This window comes from Dioscorea cayenensis, chromosome 5, assembly GCF_009730915.1.
Source record: "Dioscorea cayenensis subsp. rotundata cultivar TDr96_F1 chromosome 5, TDr96_F1_v2_PseudoChromosome.rev07_lg8_w22 25.fasta, whole genome shotgun sequence".
NCBI classification, from domain to species: Eukaryota; Viridiplantae; Streptophyta; class Magnoliopsida; order Dioscoreales; family Dioscoreaceae; genus Dioscorea; species Dioscorea cayenensis.
The window spans coordinates 10,488,929-10,513,770 of NC_052475.1; the positions used below are offsets into that span (position 1 = coordinate 10,488,929).

General features: G+C 35.2%; 2 protein-coding genes across 2 annotated transcripts; one reads left to right on the forward strand and one right to left on the reverse strand.

Moving 5' to 3' along the window:
* The first annotated feature begins 3,765 nt into the window (after window positions 1–3,765).
* Window positions 3,766–11,148, forward strand: LOC120261327 (quinolinate synthase, chloroplastic). The gene is made up of 7 exons (XM_039269181.1): window positions 3,766–4,513; window positions 6,970–7,254; window positions 7,926–8,144; window positions 8,314–8,493; window positions 8,561–9,073; window positions 10,011–10,172; window positions 10,632–11,148. The coding sequence occupies exons 1-7, from the start codon at window positions 3,809–3,811 to the stop codon at window positions 10,713–10,715; spliced, it is 2,148 nt and encodes a 715-aa protein (XP_039125115.1). The 5' UTR covers window positions 3,766–3,808; the 3' UTR covers window positions 10,716–11,148.
* A 9,823-nt stretch (window positions 11,149–20,971) lies between these two features.
* Window positions 20,972–24,297, reverse strand: LOC120260902 (cytochrome b5-like). Its single transcript, XM_039268484.1, has 3 exons — window positions 24,151–24,297; window positions 21,544–21,610; window positions 20,972–21,463 (listed from the first exon to the last, which is right to left on the reverse strand). Exons 1-3 carry the CDS (start codon window positions 24,235–24,237, stop codon window positions 21,213–21,215), a joined length of 405 nt encoding a protein of 134 aa, XP_039124418.1. The 5' UTR covers window positions 24,238–24,297; the 3' UTR covers window positions 20,972–21,212.
* Between the last annotated feature and the right edge of the window lie 545 nt (window positions 24,298–24,842).

The window sequence follows — 24,842 nt, forward strand, 5'->3', positions numbered from 1 at the left end:
AAAGCAAACAAGCATAAATTTATAGGTCATCAGGATATCCTACACAGGTAATCTAAACCTTACACATAAATTCCTACATTTGAACTGTATATTATAGACTCTAAGATATTATGTTACACATATACAGAGAATAATACACAAGAAGTCTAAATAATAAACATAAAAACGTGACTCCTTACACACACGTACCAAGCATTTTAAATAAATAGATAAAAAACAAACTTACATGTTTTTCTTTAAGTGATTTCAGTAAGGGGTTGATGGATGCCTCCTTAATGAAACTACTTTCCCTGTAGCATATAATCCAGGGTATTCGTCCAAGGTGTTATTTCTTCACACTGCTCATCACCTCGAAAACCAGATGATCAGGGCTATGGCGCACCCTTTCAAGTAGCCTGCTGTAGTGTACCATCCTTTACACCGAAGTTGGACACTGGTAACCATCAATGGTACATCAACCATTGGCCACCTGTGAATGGCATGTGCTCAGGCGTAACGCCCAAGCGAGGTTAAATCATCAAGATACCTCACTGTGAATATTGGCTCATTTAGTGATGTATTGGGGAAGAAGACTGTCGTCATGAAGTAGACGACGAGGAGTTTCACGAATGTCTTTTCCTTACCATCTTTGTTGCAAACAAGTTTGAATAAGTTTGCCTTGATCGCATTATGGTGCCAGTTATGCATTTTATTCAAGAATGTTTGTTCAAACATGGATTGGTCTCTCTCGTACTTGAAAGATATAATGTCTCTATCACAGCGAAAACCTAAAACAAGCGCGATGTCTTATGCCCTAAATGGCAGCATGCTTTCCCCTATCCTAAACCATTGGTTGCGATTATCGTAGACCTACAACTGCGCGTCAAGCACCCCTCTCTCTTAAATCATGGGTTCGACATCCGTCATTTAGGCAAAAGGTGTTCCGCGGAGGATCTCCTAATTGTGTCTGTTTATCTCCTTCTCCAACTTCGTGAGCGTTTCCATAAATGGGGTGAGGTAACACCTTCCATTCACTAGCGTGGTGCCCATTTGCTGTTGTTATCACAAATAGCACGCAATCAGTCATCGCCGGAACGATCAAAACCTTATTATACACAAGAACAAAAAAAAACAATATATAGAATAAAAAACAATAATGACAAACTTTGCCAAATACACAATAGAGAATTTCGGATTTTACTTAGAAGCTACCTAATAATACACATGAAATAAATAACCACACTGCATAGACTAAAACTGACAAACATTCAAGCATGAGCCACTATTCAAGCAATAGAGAATCTTCGACCAGACATGCCATCTCACCTTTCGACTAGGTTCTTCCTTGAAAGGATATTGCCGATAAACCTAGCTCAGAATACTTTGAATGAGAAATCGACTCCATGGGCAACTTAAAGGTGGACTTTCGTGAGAAAGACGACTGCGGGAAAGAGTATCTCCACAGGCTTCAGCATAATAAGAAGAAAGCGAAATGGTACAGCTTGAGCGAAGCAAGGGTTTCCTTCGCAAATCCCAATGTTTCGACATACCAACCGTCGAACTGCCCGTGAGTGGTTCCCAAGGAGAGGAAGGTTGTTTCTGTAATTTCTTGGATATTTGAATATGGGTTAAGAAGCATGGGCAGGCTGGTAATTTCCTATGCCATTTAACAGTATATTCTCCTTCATTATTGGTATCAAGGCTAAAAAAATGAGTTAAAAAAAAGGACTTCTATGAAACACGCAAATTAAGAGGAATTTATTGGAGATACAAGATCTTTGAAGGGATTAATAATTACTTCCCTGCAAAGCAAACGGGTTTTTTTACATTTTGTATTAACATGGTACTTAAATTAACATGGTACTTTTTGTGCATATATGTTTTTTTAGATTTTCTTCTTAATTTTATAATAGTTTTTATATATATAATATTTTACATTTAGAACCTTATAAAATTTTTAAATTAATTTTTTTCTCACAAACCCTATTTAAATTTTACAATGGGTTTTTATTACGTTTAAGTCCTTATAAAATTTTTTAATTTAAATTCTTTCTCACAACTTTTAAATTTTACAATGAGTTTTTTATATGATATTTTATGTTTAAATCCTTATAATTTTTTAAATTTAACTTCTTTCTAACAACCTTATTTAAATTTATGTTTTTTTTTAATATTGTTCTTTTTTTCGTTGTTCCTATTTTAACGGTCCCCAATAAATTTTTTTTTTAAATTTAGTTATGACAAACACATAGCATCCTCTAAATGGATGAAAAGGATTACAGATTTGATCGCTCATTTAAATTTCTAGTGGTTGCTGGTTTAACCGTTATAAATATGACAATTGTCAGGTTTGACTATAATAATTATTGGTGGTTGCAGATTTGACTGCCCATTTAAATTTCTGATGATATTATATTTGTGAGAAAGAACCCATTATAAAATTTAAATAGAGTTGTAAAAAAAAAATTTAACTTAAAAACAAATTATAAGGACTTAAACATAAAATATTATTAAAAAAACCATTGTAAAATTTAAATAGAATTTGTGAGAAAAAAATTAATTAAAAAAAATTATAAGGTTCTAAATATAAAATATTATATAAATATTATCATAAAATAAATAAAAAATCTGACAAAACACATGTGAAAAAAAATACTTCCTCCATTTCTTTTTATAACCGAATATCACATATGACATTTCTCTCATATTTAATTCCAATAGAAAAGTTGAATAAAGTTCTAAGCGGCCAGATTGCGGAATAAGAATGAGAATGAAAAGAATGGTAATGGTAATGAGAATGAAAACTATGTTTGGTGGGTAGAAAATTTCATTGGGAATGGGAAAAAGAAAAAGAAGTATGTTGCAAAGTTACCATTTTGACCTTAGTGCAAATGAATAATATGGAAACATTACTTACTTTAAATTTTTTTATTAGTGAAATATTTTGAATATTATATATTTTTTATTATTATCTTATATTAATTAAATAATTTATTTTTATTATAATTTAAATTACTTACTACAAATAACTATTATAAATATTTAGATATTATTGTCTATTTTAATAATTATGATTAAATATGTACGTTAAATAGTTCATATTATTATTATTATTATTATTATTATTATTAATGTTCATTTTAAAAAGTAGAATTAAATATCTATATTAAAATATGTTGTAATTAAATATTATGAGAGAAGGGCATTAATGTTTTTTTCCTTTAATTCCCATCCATCACCCCAAATTTGGGATAATGGAGATTAGTTATCTATTGCTTTGATCAGACCATCTATTCCCATTTCTTACCTTCTCTAAACATGTGCTTCTCTTGAGATATATGCTCATTCTCATTCTTGGGTAATCAAAACCTCCATCCAAACATACACTAAGGGTAATTTTGAAAAAAAAAAATATAATTAATGCTTATTGATAATAGAAAATGATAAATAAAAAGGAACTTAGATTTATTAAAGATAAGAATGAACGGAGGGCGCACACCATGCATGGTGTCTTTTATGTATTTTGATAAATAAATAAAAAAATATATATTTAAATAAATAATTTTAAAAATACAATATTAAAAAAAAAATAAAACAAAAAAACAAAAGCAAACACTGCTAAAATACATTATCTCAACAAAGAAAAAGAGGGCGCGCAATGCCTCGAATGTCTAAAATTTCAGGCCCCACCCGAAACACGGCCCTTTCCACTCCTTTCTATAACTTGTGGTCCCCATGCACATCCCCACCACCTCCTTCACCGCCTATAAACTCCCTCTCCCCTCTTCCTCTCTCTTTCCCCCGTCATACACGACCTCCGTCTCCTCCCATGGATTCCTCCTCCCTCGCCGCCAACCTCCTTTCCTTCTATCCAAACCCCACCCCTTCTCTTCTCCTGCCTTCCAAGAGATTCTTCATCCCTTCCCGACCTCTCTTTCTTCCGCTCCGTTCCATCCATGGCCTCAGCCCCTCCCTCTCCCTCTCCTCCTCCGCCGTCACCCGTGAAACCCCCTTCGCCCTCTCCGACCCCCGTTTAAAGCTCCTCCGACTCGCTGCCGAGTTTCGCTCTCTTCCTGAACCCGTCGACCGAGTCAAGCGCCTCCTCCACTACGCCTCCGATCTCCCGCCCTTCGATGATGATGCTCGCACCCCTGGCAATCGTGTCATGGGATGCACCGCCCAGGTATGGGCCTCTGCTTCGATTGACGCGTCTGGTCGTATGCGGTTCGCTGCTGACTCTGACTCGGAGATCACCCGGGGGTTTTGCTCTTGTTTGATTGAGGTTCTCGATGGGGCCTTGCCAGAGGAGGTGCTGGAGATGCGTTCGGAGGATCTTGGGGATCTGAACGTTGTTGGGTTGCCGGGGAGGGCGAACTCGAGGGTGAATACGTGGCATAATGTGTTGATCAGTATGCAGAAGAAGACGAAGGCGCTTGTGGCGGAGGCGGATGGAAGAGTCAGCGCAGAGCCGTTTCCTTCTCTGGTGATTGGCCCAGATGGGATTCATGCCAAGGGGAGCTATGCGGAAGCCCAGGTGAGACTTCTTTTGTTCCTTTTCTTATTCTGATCTTTCTTTCTCTTGCTCTCACTTGAAAGAAAGAAAAACAAAATTGAATCTAATAAGAAAGACAATTTCCTTACTGCAAATAATGTTCTTGTTTGATATGAAGTGTTTTTTTTTTCATGTTTAAATTCATTTTTCAAGTCTAAATGGGAGGGAGATCTAATGGCAGAGATTGCTTGATTTTGATAGTTGCAATGATGGGATGATGTAGAACTTTTTATATTTTTATTTTAGCACGCCAACAGAGTCAATTACAGCGATTGTTGCTACAGTTTGATGGATGAAATCCAGTTACAATTTGGTAGCATTCCGTGAATTGTGAATGCTTGTCTTTTGTTTACTTCTATTCTAATACCTGAAACTTCTCCATATCATTTATGTACCTCTTAATTGATTTAATTTTTCTTTCATTGAGTAGGATGAAAAGCGGGTTTCATGAAGGCTTTGGAATATGGTCCTACTTCCTGCCTTGCACACACAAATGGAATTCCTCTTAGAATAGATGATATAGTCAACACAACTAACCTAGGGATATGTATTTGGTTTGGAGAAGTTCCATTTTAGGTCTTAGCTTACTGTTTTTACATGCATATTTGGGTTTTTCTTTTTTCTTTTTTTAATAGGTTGATGTTAAGGTCAGTGATATAGCTTATATCATCAGGCCATTGTTATCACGATGTGTTGAATTACGATTGCTTCTGTTGAATAAATGTTCAATTTCTTCTTGTGATGGTAAATGGAAACTCGTATTCATTTGGAATAATTAATCAAAGATTTGTTTGACTGATAGCTTGCTTGTTTATTTTTTGTTCCTTCAATAAAATTAACTAATTTTGGGGGTTGGTAAGGTTATTTCTAACTTTTGCGGTTACTCTAACATCTTTTTTTTTTTAAAGGAAAAAAAAAGAAAAATCTTGATCCTGAATGAGCTTTTCTTTTATGGGTTGTTATCTTTTCTTGGTGGCTATGTGGGTTGTTGCTATTAAATATATTTTTTCTTAGCAATGTTGCTGCTTGTCCTTATCTTTCAAAATTTTCTTTTGTCATTACAGATGGTGTACTGTTTGGGTCCATTTGTTCTAGTCTTAAAATTTGATTTTAGTTTTGTTTCTCTTTCTTTTCCTTCCTGCATGGTTTCTGTCCACTGCCTGCCACTCAAGTCCATGGATCATAGGTTTTACCAAGTCATGAAAGTTTTTCCGCTTTTCTGTTAATGTGTAAGAACAAAAATGGAAGTTGATCATGAGTCATGTTGATTGAAGTGTTGTTATTTTATTGAAGACTATTTGTTTCTAAATTAGCAATAAGCAACTCATGTTAAAATTGTAATGGATCAAAATTTCTCCTAGAAATGAGGACGATTTTATCCTAATAGAGTTTTCTATTTATTTGAGAAAATTGTTATTTAACCCATCATTATCTTTTTGATTAAGTAATTATAATTTTGTGACAAATCTATATTGAATAATGTACTTATTTGTAGCCTTGGTTATTTACTCGCTTGGGTTGATAGTTGTCAAAGCTCAATAAATTAGTTGGAGCTAATGTAAGTTTTAATATGTGGAGAGTTATTAAATCAAGTTATTTTTGCTCAGTTGATTCAAATAAGACTTAATTTTGTCTCAATTGGACCTCAATTAAGCTTTGGACCTAAATTAAATTTAGGTGATTGAATCAGCTGTTAGAGTTATAGCTGTGTTTTAATTTTCTCATCAAAGTTGTCAAATAAATTTGTAAAAAAATTACAGCAATCAGGCATTCATGGATGGCAAATTTTCTTGTGTGTTTTAGTTATATAAGTAAAGGGCTGACCCTTAAACTAAATTCAAACTTGGAGCAACTGGGTGATGAGCTTTTAAAGCAAGGGCATCCTATCTGTTAGTTTGTGGAGGTGGATAAGCAATTGCAATATTCAAAAACTACCAATCTCTTGAAAGGATTAAGCGGAACAAGAGTTGTTAGCCAAAGCTCAGTGCAGTATCTGTCAATTACATAACTGAAATAAGTAGTTCAGTTAACATTCTGAGGCTAAGGCTAATTTAATCTAATTCATGTCTTAAATTATAAGTCCATTTCATACAAGTCTTGTATACATATATGTATCTTGTTCCCTTTTTTATTTGATCAATTTTATTCATCTGTAAATCTACATTCCCTGTAATTGCGGTGAGATAACAGGTGAGTTATGGTGTCCTTACAAGAGCTGACTATTGAACTAACATCAAAATAATGTCCCAAAATTTCGAGTCTTTCAGATGTATCTATAGGTAAATTGCTTTCTCTAGAAGCTCACAACATTCTTCCACATTTGAATCAGTAGAATTGAGATAGCTTTTACCTCAATTAACTCTTGGTTTCATGCTAAATCTATTATGTGAATCAATTTGTTGGATTCTATCTTGAATTCCTCTCTAGTGTCATTGCAGGCAATGTTTTTGGCCCCCAACGAGTCAAAGGTTGAGGAACTAGTGAATGTGCTAAGGGAGAAGAAAATCGGTGTTGTTGCACACTTTTATATGGATCCAGAAGTTCAAGGAATTCTTACTGCTGCACAAAAGCACTGGCCTCACATCTACATATCTGATTCCTTGGTCATGGCAGATACAGCTGTCAAGATGGCACAAGCTGGATGTCAATACATTACAGTACTTGGTGTGGATTTTATGTCAGAAAATGTAAGAGCCATACTTGATCAGGCTGGTTTTGAAAAGGTATATATCTTAGTTCTACTTGTTTTCTTGCTTTGGAATTACAGATCATATGATCTAATTCTCTATAAGTGGCCATAATCGGAAATATCGAAAGGGGCATTACAAGCAAGCATGTAGAATTCCAAGCGTATTTATTATAACATCAGCATTTGAGCCATTTATCTCTTCAGTTAAGAGTTTGGATAAGTAATATCGCTTCTGGAGATTTCATGCACTTGGTAAAAACATTGCACTTAAATATTTGTTAAATAGCCTCAAAATATATAATTTCTTTCATGCCTGAACTAACACAATATGCAGCTCATTTTCATGTATAACTCTTGTTCCTGCATTTCCTCATGTAGTTCACCTTTTAAATCAACAAATAATGAGATTAGCACTTCCCATTTTGTCAAACAGGTAACAATAACTGCTGTTTATGGGTTTTGAGCTTCAAATGTCTCCATCCTTCTCTTTTATCTCTTTATTATAATATATCAGAAAGCACAGAAAAATCAGTATTTTAGAGGCATTTCTTTATATATTTTTTCCTCTCTCTAGCACATCATGGTACTTTTATATTCATTGTTTAGTTAATAATTTATTTCTTTTTGCTTGATCTTGGCTCTTTTTGTTTCTGTATGATAATGCATTGTCTTTATGCTGTATAATAATGCATTGTCTTTATGCAGGTTGGTGTTTACAGGATGTCTAATGAGCAAATTGGTTGTTCATTGGCAGATGCTGCCGCTAGTCCACAATACATGCGTTTTCTTGAGGCAGCTTCTAATTCTCCCCCTTGTTTGCACGTGATATATATAAACACTTCCTTGGAGACTAAAGCTCATGGACATGAACTTGTGCCAACCATCACTTGCACTTCTTCTAATGTCGTGCAAACCATTTTGCAGGTTATACACTGCTTCACATTATCTCAAATCTTTGTAATGCCCGATAGGTCATCCTTTAATTTGTAGGGGATTTATGTGCAATATAAAGTTATAATAGGATGACTTGTTTACTTTTTTTGTTCTACCATTACATTTTACCTTGCCTAAAATCCAAAGATTTTTCTCCCAGGCATTTTCCCAGATACCAGGATTACACGTATGGTATGGCCCAGATTCATATATGGGGGCCAATATTGCAGAGCTATTCCGCCAAATGGCTTGCATGTCAAATGAAGAGATCACAGAGATACATCCACAGCATGATAGGAGCTCCATAAGGTCATTATTGGCCCGCCTACATTATTATCAGGTATATGGTTATATCAGTGCCTGTTACTGCTGTTCTCTTGTGTTATTGCTTATGGTTTGTCTGTCAGGATGGTACCTGCATTGTGCACCACTTATTTGGGCATGAAGTTGTTGAGAAGATAAAAGAACTATACTGTGATGCATTCCTGACAGCTCACTTCGAAGTTCCAGGAGAAATGTTTTCTCTGGCTATGGAAGCTAAAAGCAGAGGGATGGGCGTTGTGGGTTCCACTCAAAATATTTTAGATTTTATTCAACTTCGGGTCCGGGAATCATTGGAAAGAAACGTGGATGACCACCTTCAGTTTGTTTTAGGAACTGAATCAGGGATGATTACTTCCATTGTGGCAGCAGTTCGTAAATTGCTGGATTCTGGTCCATCCTCTGGAAGAGCAAGAATCAACGTTGAGATTGTGTTTCCAGTCTCGAGCAATTCAGTGTCAAAGAGATCTATAAGTGACTCACAAGATCTAGAGGCTACCATTGCTGGTGATCTCGCCAAGCTTGCTGTTGTTCCTGGTGTGTCTGCTGGTGAAGGATGTTCTATCCATGGGGGTTGTGCTTCTTGTCCGTATATGAAGGTTAGCAACTTCATTTTTTTATGACCCTTAGAGTATATCCATGGATGATATGCCCACTGAGCAAGCAGATTAAGTGCCTATGCTCTAAACATTTTGAACGTCAATGCCTGCAACACATGTTGAATGAGTTAGCTGTTTTTACTAATCACATACCTCTATTTATGTTCCACCAGGTAATACTGACCTAAAATTCTCTTAAAGGTTGCAGAGAACTTTCTAATTTTTGAAAGCCTCCTTTTCCTCTCAGCTCAATTAGGCATAGCCTCCTCAATGTATCATATCTGAACATTTCATTTTCTAGGATTTTCATCATTCAAGCTTATAAGATGTTACTGGATTTTTAGCTGAAATTATCACTTGGGGTCTGATGAAGATAAAATTCACCATTGGAGACGGGAAAAATTTTCCTTAGTTGATTAGTTTTGAGCTGAGAGTGCAGATTTGGTTAAGATTAGTATGTTAGCTTTAATCTTTTTTGGTTCCCCATGAAATTATTGTTACCATGTTCTTGGTTATCCTCTAGTTACTGCCCTATCTGATCATTTGATTTGTCTTGTTATTCAATTATTTTCTGTTTCTTGGATAGTTTTCTGTTTATTTTGTTCATGAGGTGCACAATTTTTGTTGCATTGCTCCATGTTTAGATGATTTATGATATGATTGTTCCTTTTGTTTTGTTTTTTATTTTTTTAGGTAGACAAGTATCATTGGTATCAAGTTTTGTTTACTATGTAAGGGATTTATGTTTTATTGCTGTCAATGCGCTGTCAATATTTTAATTAACCTTGGGAAATCCTGCTCTTTTTTTCTTTCTTTACTTTTTTCCATATTATGGAGTGTAAAAATCTCACTTTATTATTGAAATGCTACTGTGTAATGGATTTATATATTATTGCTGGGAATTATTTTAATTAACCATGCAGTCTTTGGGTTGCAGATGAACTCGCTTAGGTCGCTGCTTTGGGTATGCAATGAACTCCCTGACAAAGACAATTCACTTCTAGCCTACCAAGCAACCAGATTAAATGTCAAAACCCCTCTTGGAAATTCTGTTGCTGAAGTTGGGTGTGAGCCAATTTTGCACATGCGACACTTTCAGGTCACTTCACTATATTCCTGTGCTTAAAAGAATGTTGTGTTCCATTTTTTCATCGTATGCATAGGGAACTTATCAGAAAAAATTAGCCAATCATCTTAACTTTTCTGCTGTAAGCTTATAAATCGCATATGATTCTTTTCTTTTATCAGTAATTACGTAGTCCAAACTCTTATATTTTCTCTTACCCATGGAAATTTCCACAATGCTCTGATTAGACCTGTTATCTGGTTACTTTATTCAGTTTAATTTTCTATGGCTATCTAGGCAATTCATCAATTGTTCCTATTACTGGCATTTTCATTTATGAGATGCAGGTAATTTAGGTAATCAGTAATAAATACAGTGAACATCGTCATATCTTATGAAAGCATCACTAATTTGTCATCAACATAAAACCTAGACTATGTTGCATGGTTACTTTGAGGGGCGCATCTGATTTTATTTATGTTTAACATTCAGGCAACAAAAAAGCTTCCAGAAAAGCTTGTGAATCAGATACTCAATGTCACTGGAGGTGGTACATCAGTGTTGGAAAAACCCTAATCCAAGTTTGGTGCGTTATTGGTGAATGATAAGCTGAGGTTTAGATTCAGGGCATTTGCCCATGCATGACGATTTAAGAGATGATGCAGCTGGTGCAGGGAATGCTTAAGATACTTTTCCGTGATCCAGGCTTACATAATTTTTCTTCTCTATCTTAGAAAATTTAATCTTTTATTGAATTGTTTTCTCAGTATTGTTATGAGAAAACCTACATATGTTGTCCTGGGTATGTTGTCCTGGGAATTTCTATAGAATTTTGATTATCTTCTCATATTTTTATTCTTTTTATTTCTTTTCGTTAATATCATTCAGGTTGTTTACAGGTAACTTCTCTTAAGCATCACCTATAGCAGTGTATTTAAGAACAAAGGCTCGCATTGTCATCTAACTGGAAACCATCATTTGGTTTATAGATATTTTCTGTGGCTCTTTATGATTGTGCCCCTTCAATTTAAAGATATGTTTGTGTGCCGGTAAACTGTGAAGGCCTAATGGATTCTGATTTTCTTCTTCCATATATGTATATATATATATATATATATATATATTTTTCTTAGAATATTTTGTGCCAATGCCTTTGGCTGGGGAGATAATATTGCGTTCTGGATTGTTTAGTGCAGACTTTGACAGGCTAAAGACATGTGATTAACTTCTGCATAGCCAACCTGGAATTCAATTTCACTACATTGCATAGCAAGTTTCAGGGGAAGCATTACCTGTTGATAAAGTTAAGCTGTCATTGCCAGGTGTTTGGAAAGGGCTTATGGTTGTTCACTTTGTTGATCTTGCTCATGGTTCTTATTTTTTCATATGTGAGTTTTGGAAGATGCTTCTGGACCTTCTCTTTGATGATCCTTGGATTGTTAATGGTTTGGAGTTGCTGCTTTTCTCATGATAATAGAACTTTCAGTCAGCTTTTAAAAAACTTGCTTCAACTATACCATCTACTTATTGAGCTTTTTGGAAAGGGAACTGTTGGGATTGGTGGCCTCCCACTTAGATCAACTTTTAAAAATCGATAAGTATATTGCTTCTCTCCTGTGTAAAATATGCGAAGTATATGCGGAGTTTCGGCCTCTCCCAACTTAAAAGAGGTCTTTGGATATAAACGATGATCATTGTATTTTTGCTTGCGTTAGTCCTCTATGAAGAAATTTTAATTTCTCTAATCACCTCTTCTTGTAAGCAGTGAGGAATAACCCTTTCTTTCTACTTGCTCAAGGCTAGGTTTTTTGTTAAACATTATATTTTGTAATTCTCTGCTTAATGTTGGTCATGTCGGTTCTGATTTTACATTGTATAACAGTCAACTATGCCTTGTTTGCTCCGAGGTCAAATTAGATCATTTTTTTTGGCACATTTACTTTGAATTTCAAGTTTCAATTATCATGTTAATTACCATCTTCTTTAAATTTCATCAAATCATGTTCTTTCTTTCCTCTTTTTCTTCCCCTATAAGCAAAATGTTTCATTGTGATCACTATTGGTTAGAATACCTAGAGTCTTATAGAGTAGTTTCCAAGGATTAGAATCTTTCTCCTAATTCCTCTCTTATGCATGCAATTGTCAATCTAATTTTTGGTACTAAATCTAATTTAATTCGTTACCAAATTTTGGATATGAATTCCCTTAATTCTAATATTAAGAATACTAATAAAGACATCAGCAATTTCGAATCCTCCAAGTTGGTGTCTGATTTTACATCAATTGATTCTAGGAACATCCAAGCCTTATACAATCGCTATATTACATTGTTTTCAATAGAATTCTATTAAATGGGCATATGATCCCAACTTAGATGAATCCAAAACGGTGATCTTAATATTGGGTTTTTCGTAACCTTGCATGTTTTCATAGGTAGAGAGTTAGGATTTCTTATTGTTAGAGTAACATACTTATATGTATAACATATATGTATATATACCTTGTATCTTCTTGTTCATACATACTCTTATATACTCATGCTCCTAATTATTGGGTTGTTGCCCGGGTAATTTTCTTGGTTGAGCACTAACCTTTGGTCATATTTCAATTTGAGCACCAACATTCAAAACGTATCAAAGTGAGCATTAACATTTAATTTGGTTTCATTGGTTAGATTATTGGGGTTTTCCAGCTAGAATTCAGTGACGTGGACGTCGGACTCTACATCATCTTCACCCTCGGAGGCTACCACATCAGTAATTTCTCCAGATGTGCACTTCTCCTCCATGTTAACTGCCACATCAGCCCTAATGAGTATTATAGCTTCTTCTCTCACATTTCCTTACATGATATCTGAGAAGGTTTTTCAAGCGATTTTTTTCGATAAACTCCGGCCATATCTTCACCTTGCTAGATTTATCATTACTTAGTAGGACATCTTCCTACTTTGCCTGATTTGTATTTTTCTTTGCAAAATCATCTTCACTTCGCCGGATTTGTATTTTCTTTCCTTGGTGCCATCATTTCTTTGTCGGACCTGAGAGGCCCTTGCCAGCCGCAATCTCACCTCCTCGCTGTTGTCGACACTGATCCTCTCTCGCCGTTGTCAACGTTGATCCCCTTGCTGCCATCTTGCTCTTCTTTGTTGCCCGTGCGCTTGATTCTCCATGATCTCAATAACCTGAAGAGTTTACACAAGTAAAACAAGCATCATCAATGATTTTTCAACTAAAATCCATGCTTTAAAACTATCAGTGGAGTTGGAGATATATGTGTTACCACTAACCAATTGCTTCCTCAATTCCAGCAACCTCATCTGCAAAAGTTGCTACAAAAGAAAGACCTCAAAATTGCATCATGTGGTTAGCGATCACCATCGAATTATTACACATCCTTGCATTCCTCCCTTTGAGTTGTTTGAGCTCTTGCTTCTTGGCGGTGGCATCGACGGGGACGGCTTCCGGTGTGATCACAATCCATGAAGGCCATAATTGACCAACATTCTTTAGTGGTGACATTGGCAATTTTAATTCAATCAAATTGGTCGACATCACTTAGTGGAGATAGCCACTTTGCTCCACAGTGATATCACACTGTTTTACACAGTACCTATATAGTGTAATGCATAATATCTCCACAGTGTTTATATAGTCCCTCCACAGTACTTTTATAGGGTTGCACACAATACTTCCACAGTATCTCCATAGTAATGCTACAGTGATTGTTAAAAAAAAACTATAACCCCTCTCCATCTTCTCCAGGATCTTTTTTCATGTGCTATTACTGCAAGCGTTATAGACATATGAAGTGTCAGTGTCCTAAGCTTCGACAACAACATGAGAAGCAATCTTGCCCTCTGTCTTCTTCTACTATTATGTCTCCATCCTCCCATACTGCTTCAGTATTAGCTCCTGATTTTCTTGCTGATTTACTCTCTCAGGGTGCTTTGTTTACCGAGTAGATCCATGTCATGCAACATACTATGTAATCTTGTACTTCCTTGGTTATGTCTATTGTCTCTAGTATGTCTTTCTCTATTATGTCTGCTGCCTTTGGTATGTCTTCTTCCTCTTAGATTTTAGACTCTGGTGCCACTCATCATATGATTGTAAATGCCTCTAGTTTAGTTTCTATCTCTACCCCTCTCCCACTTTCCAGTGTTCGCACTGCTGATGGGAGCATTCACCTTGTCACGTAGTGCAGTCGTATTCAGTCCACTTCATTTGATATTCTTGATGTCCATCATGTTCATGGCTTAGCTCTAAACCTTAACTCGGTTAGCCAGCTCAGTGATCAAGGTCGCACAGTTATCTTTTCTCCTTTTACTTGTTTTGTGCAATATCATCTTACATGCCAGAGGATTGGGACCGGGCGTAGGATTGAAGGACTTTATTACTTAGACCATCTTCATCTTTCCACTCCTCAACCTTCTGTAATATCTGTGTGTTCTCTCAATCATTGGCATCATCATCTCAGTCATTTGTCTAGTGCTCGCCTGAAACTCTTAACTACTTCAGGTAGTCTTGGTTCTATTTCTACTACTTATTTACATCCATGTATGGATTGTCAGCTAGCTAAGCACACAACTCTTCCTTTCTCATCACGTGAATCTCTTTTAGAATCTCCTTTTGACCTTGTTCACTTTGATATTTGGGGTCTAGCCCCACTCTCATCTCTTGGTGGTTTCTCCTACTATATCATCTTTATTGATGATATTTTTCCATTATACGTGATTCTACCTACTGCGTGCTTGATCTGAAGTCTTTGTCATTTATTCTCAATTTGTATAAATGGTACATACTCAGTTTGGCAAACACATTAAGGTATTTTGCTCTAATGGGGCATGTGAGTATCTCTTTACATCCTTTCAAGAGTTACTCTCTACTCATACCACTCTAGCTTACCAATCATGTCCTCACACACCTGCTCAAAATGGTGTTACTGAGCGTAAGCATCGTCATATCTTAGACACTTCTCGTGCCCTTCTCTTTTCCTCTACTGTCCCTCAAACTTTTTGGGCTTAGGCTATTCTTACCTCTGTCTATCTCATTAATCGAACTCCTTCCATCACTCTTTCTTGTATCACTCCTTATGAGCATCTTTACTCTCAATATCTCTCTTATGGTCACCTTCGCACTTTTAGTTGTACTTGTTTTGTCCTTTTTCTCACTGCAGAGCGAACCAAACTCTCTCCTTGTTTAGCCATGTGCATTTTTTTAGGTTATATAGCTCTGAACATAAGGGCTATCGCTGCTATGATCTTTTATCTCACCGTTTTCGTGTTTCTCGTTATGTAACCTTTCTTGAAGATACACCTTACTTTTCTTCATCTTCTACGAATCCTTCTTTTCTTCAGCCTTCCTCTAGTGCATCTTCTTCCCTTTCTTCAGTAATTATTCTGGGTTCCACCATCGCAACCAATTTTGTGCCTTCTCCCGCAGTCTTCACACTAATATTTCATCTCCATCCTCTAGGTGCATTGATGGTTCTAGTGATTCGCTTCCCCTCCCTGCTGACTCACCCTCTCCTGAATTTTTTCTTGATACCTCCCGTTGTTACCAAGACTGTATTTGTCGTCCTCCTGCCTAATATGTACTTTCTCTTTCCTCTACTTGCTCCCAAGAGTTCTAGGCTTTCCTCGCTACTGTTCACTCCCATTCCGAGCCGCAGTCTTATCGTGAGACTGTAAGTCATTCGCATTGGTAGCAGGCTATGACAAAGGAACTTGATAGCCTTCAGCACATGTATACATAGGAGCTTGTTCCACTTCCTTCTGGTGTTACTCCTATCAGCTGTCGATGGGTCTATCGGGTTAAGACCCGAGCTGATGGTAGTATTGAGTGTCACAAGACGCATCTTGTTGTTCGTGGTTTTACTTAGGAGTATGACATCGATTATGAGGAGACATTTGCTCTTGTGGCTAAGTTGATTATTGTTCATCTTCTTTCACTATTGTAGCTGCTCATCACTGACCACTTCATCAGATGTGACCAATGCCTTTTTACATGGGGATCTTTTTGAGGATATTTATATGACTTCTCCTGGTTTCTTTCATCCTCCTTAGCATGCCTGTTATCTTCGTTGAGCTATTTATGGACTCAAACAGGCTCCTCACACATGGTTTAGTGTTTTCGCGGGGGTAAATTTTTCATGTGGTCATTGTGTTATGGTTGATTTCCATTTTGGTCATTGTGTTTCAATTTGTTTCTTTTTGGTCATTAGATATTAATTTATTTTCATCGATTGGTCACTTGGGATTTTTTGGCCAAATTTAGATGACATGGCGGCCGGAAATGCCATATCACTCTTTTTTTTATATTTTCTCTCATCCCAGCTGGAGAGAGACTGCTGACTCAGCTCACTTAAAAGAAGAGTGACGTGTCATTTCCGGCCGCCACGTCATCTAAATTTGGCCGGAAAATCCCAAGTGACTAACCGGTGAAAACAAATTAATATGTAATGACCAAAAAGAAACAAATTGAAACATAATGACTAAAATGAAAATCAGCCATAACACAGTGACCACATGAAAATTTTACCCGTTTTCGCGATGTGGTTCTTGCTCTTGGTTTCACCGTGGGCTCTCACGATTATGTCCTCTTCACTTGGGAGACTCCTCGAGGCCTCATTATTCTTCTTCTTTATATTGATGATATGATCATTATTGGTGATGATACTGATACTATTCTTTCTTTGAAACAGTTGTTACACATCGAGTTTCAGATGAAAGACCTTGGGCCTCTTTGTTATTTTCTAGGTCTTGAGGTTGCTTATTCTCGTCGAGGTTATTTGGTGTCTCAACAGAAGTACATTTTTGATATTTTTCGATGAGTTGGCATCACTTATCTTCGCATTGCCTCCACTAATACTGAGTTGCATCATTGTCTTTCCTCTTTTGATGGTGACCTGTTGACTGATCTAACCTGCTATCGAGCACTTGTGGGTGCTCTTGTTTATTTGACCATCACTCGGCTTGACATTGTGTTTGTTGTTCATGTCCTTAGCCAGTTTGTCAGTGCTTCCCGATCTACTCATTATGCTACACTTCTACAGATTCTACAGTACCTCCGTGTCATTAAAATTGCTGCAAATCCTGTGTTTTATGAGCACATGAAGCATCTTTAGGTCTTTTTTCATTTTGTTCGTTATCATTATCTTGCTGGCAGTATTCTTCTTCGTATATTCCCTCTACACAGCAGCTTCCTTATTTTTCATTAAAGCATATACTGTTGCTCGATTTAAGTTCCACTACAAGAAAATTACTGTTTAGAAACAGTAATTTTCGTTTCTCATCCGTTCCTAAAGTGAATTAGCAACGGATTAGAAACGGAATTTATCTGTTTTGAATACCCTTGTTTCTAATTTGAATAGAAACGGGAAAATATTCCGTTTCTAAATTTAGAAACGGATTGGAAACGGAAAGCATTATATTTCTAATTTTTGAAAAATTAAAACGGAATAAGATGTGTTGCTAATCCGTTCTAAGTTACAAAAATAGAAACGGATTCCAAACGGAATATTTTCTGTTTTATTTTTGTTCCCCTATTAGAAACAATAGCTTTTTTGTTCCTAATCCGTTCCTAAAGTTTTTTTAAAATTAAAAAACAATATTCAAACAAATAAATCCGTTTCTAATCCGTTTCTAACATTTAAGTCAATAAAATAAAATAAAAATTATATCCCTAATTTTTTTTAAAAACCTATTACATAAATTTTTAATCTAGAACACCAACAAATAAGATAAACTCATCAATTCATACAAAAAGAAATATTTAAGTATATATGTTCAACACAAAATAATAAGTATACGACAAATACAACTATAAGCCAACATCATGATCGTCAATAACTGGTTGTGAAACCTGTGTGGTAAACTGCGACTGCTGAAGAATCCTCCTCTCAAAACTCATCATCATGTCCTTCATTTGACGCATCATCTCCGCACGATATTGATCCCTCTCCTCTTTCATTTCAAGCAAACTTTGTTGAAGCTCCTTGTTATTATCTTGTACTTGGCCAAGCGTCTGTTGAACCCTCTCCTCACGATCTTGGACTTGGTCAAGTCTTTGTTGAAGCCTCTCCTCACGATCTTGGACTTGACTAAGAGTTTGACGCAAATCTCTAACCTCAGCATGTAGTGCCTCAGATGATGAACCTGTAGACAAACTCGAAGATGAATGTGGATAAAAGATACACGCCTGGGACCCTATTCCATAAACCCGACTTTTTTTTTCCTCCCCCAACAGCCTCATAGTACAAAGCTGTTTCATCTACAATAGGAAGCTCGTCAAGCCCTTCTTGCGTTTGAGATGCTTGCTCCACAAGCTCTAGATAGCGATCCTACATCAATTAACTCAACTCATTAAATATTATTCTTAAACCAACCAAATATAAACTCACAATAACATTGTAGAGAAAGTCTATAATTAAAAATCTCACAAAAAAATTGTTCCGCTTACCTTAACAGATTGAGCACGTGCATCAACAAGCATGGAGGTACCCTTCTTTGTATGAGTTACTTCAAAAAGCTCAAAAGGGCGAGGATCACGTCCAAGTCTCGATTGCTAGAATAATACAACAAATTGAATTTTGTTACAATTAGCACCAAACAAATTCTTTATAATTTAAAACCACATTTATATAAATATTAAACAAATTACCAATCTATCCGCATGGGAAGCATGAGAAATGGAACCTCCTGTGTGTCGGGATATACCAGATCCAGGTCCTGCAATCTCCGTGAGTCGGTTTGCGGTAGCTTTCTCACACCGAGTTTTAAATTCCGGGGAATTCCATGCCTCGGTCCATGTCTTCCATGCAGAGTCAGACACATGCATTGATTTTTCTTTCCCCTTTCTCAAATTACACATCAATGCTCTATACCGTTCCGCAACTTTACGTTGCCATGCCATCTTAATAGCAGATAACATTGATTCATCCCACACAAAGAATTTCTGTAGTTTAACATAAACAAACATACATATTATATATAATTATCGATTTAAAAATACTAACCAATGTTTTATATTAAACTACTAATGTTTTGATAATTATAATTATAGTAAAATACTAACACTAAAATCTTAATTATGGAGAATGACACTATATAATTAATAATTCAATAAAATTTACTTCCACAAGCAACATCAATTACGTGCTTTGCCAACATCCAAACAATCATGATAATGATTTTCAAATTCACTAACAATTACCAATTTAAGTACTAACTAAGGAATTCCTAGTTAACAAACTCTCGGTTTACTGACCCACTGTGAGTTTGAGGGGGTATATTAGAGTAACATTCCTATATGTATATATACCTTGTATCTTTTGGTTCATATATACTCTTACATACTAATGTATCTATTTATTGAGTTGTTGCCCTAATGAATATCATAGCTTCTTCTCTCACATTTCCTTACACTTATATTATGGATCTTTTTGGTTTATATTACGGACAAAGAGGGTATGAAAATATGGCATTTCTTTGGATTTAATTTTTTGTATTAGCTGTATATTGTCTTAGTGATTTTGACCATCAAATTCTAATCTTCATCGTAGTATTTATAATTAAATTATTGGAAGCCTGATCAAATGGTTAGCATGAGAAGTGGTAGGAGTAGAGTAGCAAAAGAGTAGTGGTAGAGGAAAACAAGTTGAGGAAAACAAGGAGGTTGTAATAGTAATAGCACAAGCAACAGCAATTGCGATACGATAGTTGTAGCAGGAATGGCAGTAGCAATGGTTGAATAATAGATATGTGAAGAATAACAACATGATTAAGAAATAAATATAGCGCGTGGCATGTGCAGTAGTAGAAATAGTGATAAAAGGTGGCATACTAGTAGTGACACAGATAGCTACAACACCAATACGAATGGCATCAACAGTAGCAACAAATAAAAGAGCATCCGTGATCGTTACACTTACAGCTTAATTAACAGTAATAGCAACAGTGGTGGTCATAGAAGCAGGAGTGGTATCACAAAATAGGGACATAGTAGTATATGTACTAGTAAAAAAAAAAAAACTAGAATTTTATTTGAAATTTGGAACTTTCAAATCAACGTTAACTTGGGTTTTAAACTCAAATTAATTTTTGAGCTGAGTTAAATTAGATGGTGGTCAGCTTCACAAGTCTAAATATATAAATATATTATAATTTATTTACATATATCATCTAACATAATAGGATTACATAATGATATCATATTGAAGAAATTTATATATTATTAGCCTTTACCAACAAAAATCATAATGACATCATACTAAATCACTCAAATTAGAATTTCTAAAAAATAAATCTAATTAATTTCAATTTTAAGCTAATAAAAAAACAGACTAAAGCTTTCCAGCAGAATACAAGCTGGAGTTAAACCCAACTGGATCAAACTCAGCCTTTTTACAACCTTTCTGGTAATAACCCTAATGGTAATGCTCTTTTTTATACATGCATTATATTGTTGTTGCTGGTACTAATTTATGCATATGTTATTCCCTCCGTTCCTTTTTATCTTTTGTGGTTAACCCAATCTCAAATACCAAGAAAACTTGATTATTTCACAAAATTTTATAAAAAATTAGTTAATTTTCAAAATTACCCATAATTTATATATTAACATTACTCTCTCATATTTAATTCCAAAAAGAGAGTTGAATAAAGTGATAAGAGTAACTTTAAAAAAAAATAATAAATGTTTCTTAATGTCAGAGAAAATGACAGATAAGAAAAACATTGATTTGTGACAGATAAAAAGAACGGATGAAATATTGCATTAATCCTGATTGCTGGATGATCCGCATTTACCAAAAGAGATTTCACATAACAGCTCTGAAAATCAATCCACAATATCAACCTTTGAGAAGACCAAATGAAATCTGAATTGCAGAAGTGAATATCACAAGGTGCAAATAAAAATCACAAACAAGCCACTCCATTGTATATGTGACAGCAGACCTAATTCCACCATAGACGCAGCCCTAGAACAGTCATGATATAGATAGAAAACAAGAAACACAAATAAAGTCCTGTCACTATATTATTGCCAGTGATCTTGGATGAGCTTTGATCTTTCAGGCCGACTTGGTATAGAATCTGACGCCGACAGCCAGTCCTAAGATTGCTAGAGGAACTAAGAACTGGAGAATCTTGATGATGAAGTCTGTGGTCTTGTCCTGGTTGTAGTGAGGCTGTTTCGGGGGAGTGTATTTTACCCTACTGGGGATTGTTGATGAATCGATCTCTCCAACATAGTATTCATCCATCATTGCCCTGGCAGTGGAGCTATGACCGACATCCTCAAAATCATCAGTTGCATCCTTTCCTGCCCAGAGATCAAGAGAAGATATACAGTTATGTTATAATCCTTTTTTTCATATCAATTATCAACTAAACCATATTTACCAGTAGCTGAAAGCAAAACCTCATCTCCACCAGGATGATCTTCCAAGAATTTGGTTACATCATAGACCTGCCAGCACATTTCCGATAATGGAAATCAAGACGTATCAAGCAGCCAAGGATAACAAAGGACAAATATATGACTCAGGTAGCTTCGAAGCCATCGTCTATATGCTACATAAACTCATGGAATTTAATTTGTTTTGTCCAATATAGCATCCACATTGCTTTACCAAAGACTAGTCAGTTAAAACAAATGACAAGAATATCAGGGTCGCTATATTTATATATACAATGGGATATCAGATACATACACACTCAAGACACATTAGAGTACACATTCAGAATAACTTCAAAGTCTTACAACAGGCTACAGGCCAAGGCAATGCAAATAGGACAAGCAATCAGCCCTTTATAACAGCAGAACATATAAATATATTATATGTATAAATAATCCTTACATAAATTCAGATGACAAAAACTAATGCAACATCCATCATTAACAGCAATGATCTTATAAAAAACACTATAGTATTCTCACCATACTCCAGTGGATATGTTTCTAAAAGTGCATCAGTAACTTGTCATGTTCATCATGAGTACACTATTCTTCTGACATGTAAAAGTGACACTGAAATTGTCAATAAATGCGCCTCAAACAAACACAGATAGAAATGGTGAAGGGTATCATGAATTAGTTTATTAAACCAAAAGCACCTTCTGAGATTTCATGAAGAGCTTCAGGGCATCAATAAAAAATTTAAAACAGATTTATTGTAATATAGGAAACCAAGTCAAAAACAAATATTAAAAATTAAAAAAAAAAAAAAAAAATCAAGTGCAGACAGCCACAAAATAGATTTTGCGTAGTTGGGGATAGTATTTTGGACTTCATCATCATGCTTACATGGAAATATCAACAAATTACCAGCTGGTAACACTGAAAGGTAATTAATCCTCCAAAGGTATCCCACTTTTAGAGCCTTTACTATATTACATCAAAATAAATATTCCACTATGATGCTCCTACTGATAGAAAACACATTACTGAAGTCACTGTGAAAACAAAGACAACTTCTCCCAAAAGGATTATTGTAATAGACTCAGCACAAACGGATTTGAAGTTGAGAGATTAAAATCAGGGCAGTAAGTCACATATTCTCTAAACTTTTGATCAAAAACCTGCCTGCAATTTTAATTAGACCAACTTGAACTAGGATAAATTGGATGGCCTCTGAATGTTTCACATATGTATAAGTGTTTTAACTTTTAAGATAAATTTTGACATTTAAATTTATCCTGCCATTAAAAGAGAAAATCCAGATATCCCCGAACAGTTGAAACATTAATCCAGGCAGATGATTGGATATACAGATTCTTAAGAATAATTACATGTTGGATGAAGGACATGAATTCTCCTTCTAAACTGATTTGTGAGCACCATCACTTTTATATATGCTTTGCACTCACATCATTTGTTATCACCTTTATCATGTTTGTTTTGTTTTTCCTCTTATACAACCAAGTAAAAATCCAATAAAACCTACACTTATTCTGTACGTAAACCTTCAACCCAAACTCCAAAAAACGCGAGCATTCATTACAAAATATAGTGGTCTTTTAGCTTTTAGTGCTGCTTTATCCATAAACCAATTATAAGGGACTGGAACTCAAACCTAACTTCGACAAATGTTAAATACCCCTATCAGTTCAACACCATGGAGCCAGTTCGTAGAGATCTAGATCAATTTCTTCTATCCTCTTGTTCAAGTAAAACAATACAGATATTCGCTGCAGCCAATGGCAAGTGATCGCTACATTAAGGAACGTTTGACAGGCAAAACGGGATGCAAGTTCGGAAATGACACAATGCCAACTTCAGGTGCAACGCGGTTCTGCGCTTAAGTCGCTCTTTCATAATAGGTGTTCAGGTAATCTAATGATTCTAGTCATCTTTAAAATATATAAATTATTACATAAATTACAAAATGGCAATTCCTAGAAGAAATCACATGGAAGTTTGAAAATGACAAAATGCCAATTCCTAGAAGAAATCACAAATGGGATTGAAAGTTAAAAAATGAAAAATGCCAATTTTCTATCAGAATCTACAAATCATGATAAAGTGATGTGATCTAATGGTTCTAATTATCTTCAAAATATATAAATCGCTAAATTAAAAAAAAAATTGTGATAAATTTTTTTTTTTTTTTAAAAAAACGAATTTGAAGATCCTTTACTTTGAAAATAGATAGGATGAGCAGCAAGCAATGATTGTCAAAAATATTAAAAGAAAAGCTTCAATCTTTATGCATACATAGAGTTACAGTGGTTCACCAATGAAACAACTTAGGGTTAATTTCAATTGCTTTCCAACATAACTTTTTACAAAAACCCATACCCTTATTATTACTCAAATTCCATCAACCTCCACGGAATAGAATAAGAATCAGAATCACAAACCCCTAAATCATTGAATCAAAAAACCAAAAAACCAAAGTAAATAAAAAAGACTAACAAAAAAAGAAACCGAATTGAAAACCCAACAACCAAATTCCACATCAAAAAGCGAATTCAAATTGAAACAAAAAAGGAAGATCGATCCAAAACCTTGCCGTCAATGATGAGCCAGCAATCTTGAGGAGTGTTGTGCTTGGCGACGTCGCCCAAACTGAAAACCTTGCATTCAGGCGCCATTCCGATCGAACAAGCAGGCAAATACCCAAGGCTTCCGAATGGATCTGTTCTTCCGACTTGGATGGTGGCGGACGTTACAAGACAGACCTCCGGCTCCGCACTTGCCTCGGTTGGTGACTTGCTGTTTTTTCTTTTATTTATAGGAAATTAATATAGAAAAATTTACAAATATAGCCTTTTAAAGTAATTAATTATATTAATATTATATATATATGTATTCGTGCTTGGATAAAACTTTAAATAAAAAAAATCTAAAACTTAATAAACAGATAGCAAATTAAAATGCTTTTAAATTATTTTTCTATCCATATAAAAATTTCAAAAGTTTTCATAAATGAAATATTGGATAGGAATAATCTAACCATGAAAAGATATACAGATGTACATCATTTTTAATAATATATATATATTTATATAATATTATTCACAAATGACTCCATTGAACATGGGAAAACATAGCGTGCGTGGTAGGCGTGCATTCCAATGGGTTGGTTGCTTAGTTGGTGAGTACATTTTTCTGATATGGAAAAAGAAAATTACGTATCAATCCTTGAAAGGTTACAACCTTCCCAATCAATTCCTTTGAACTTTTTCATATTTTTTAA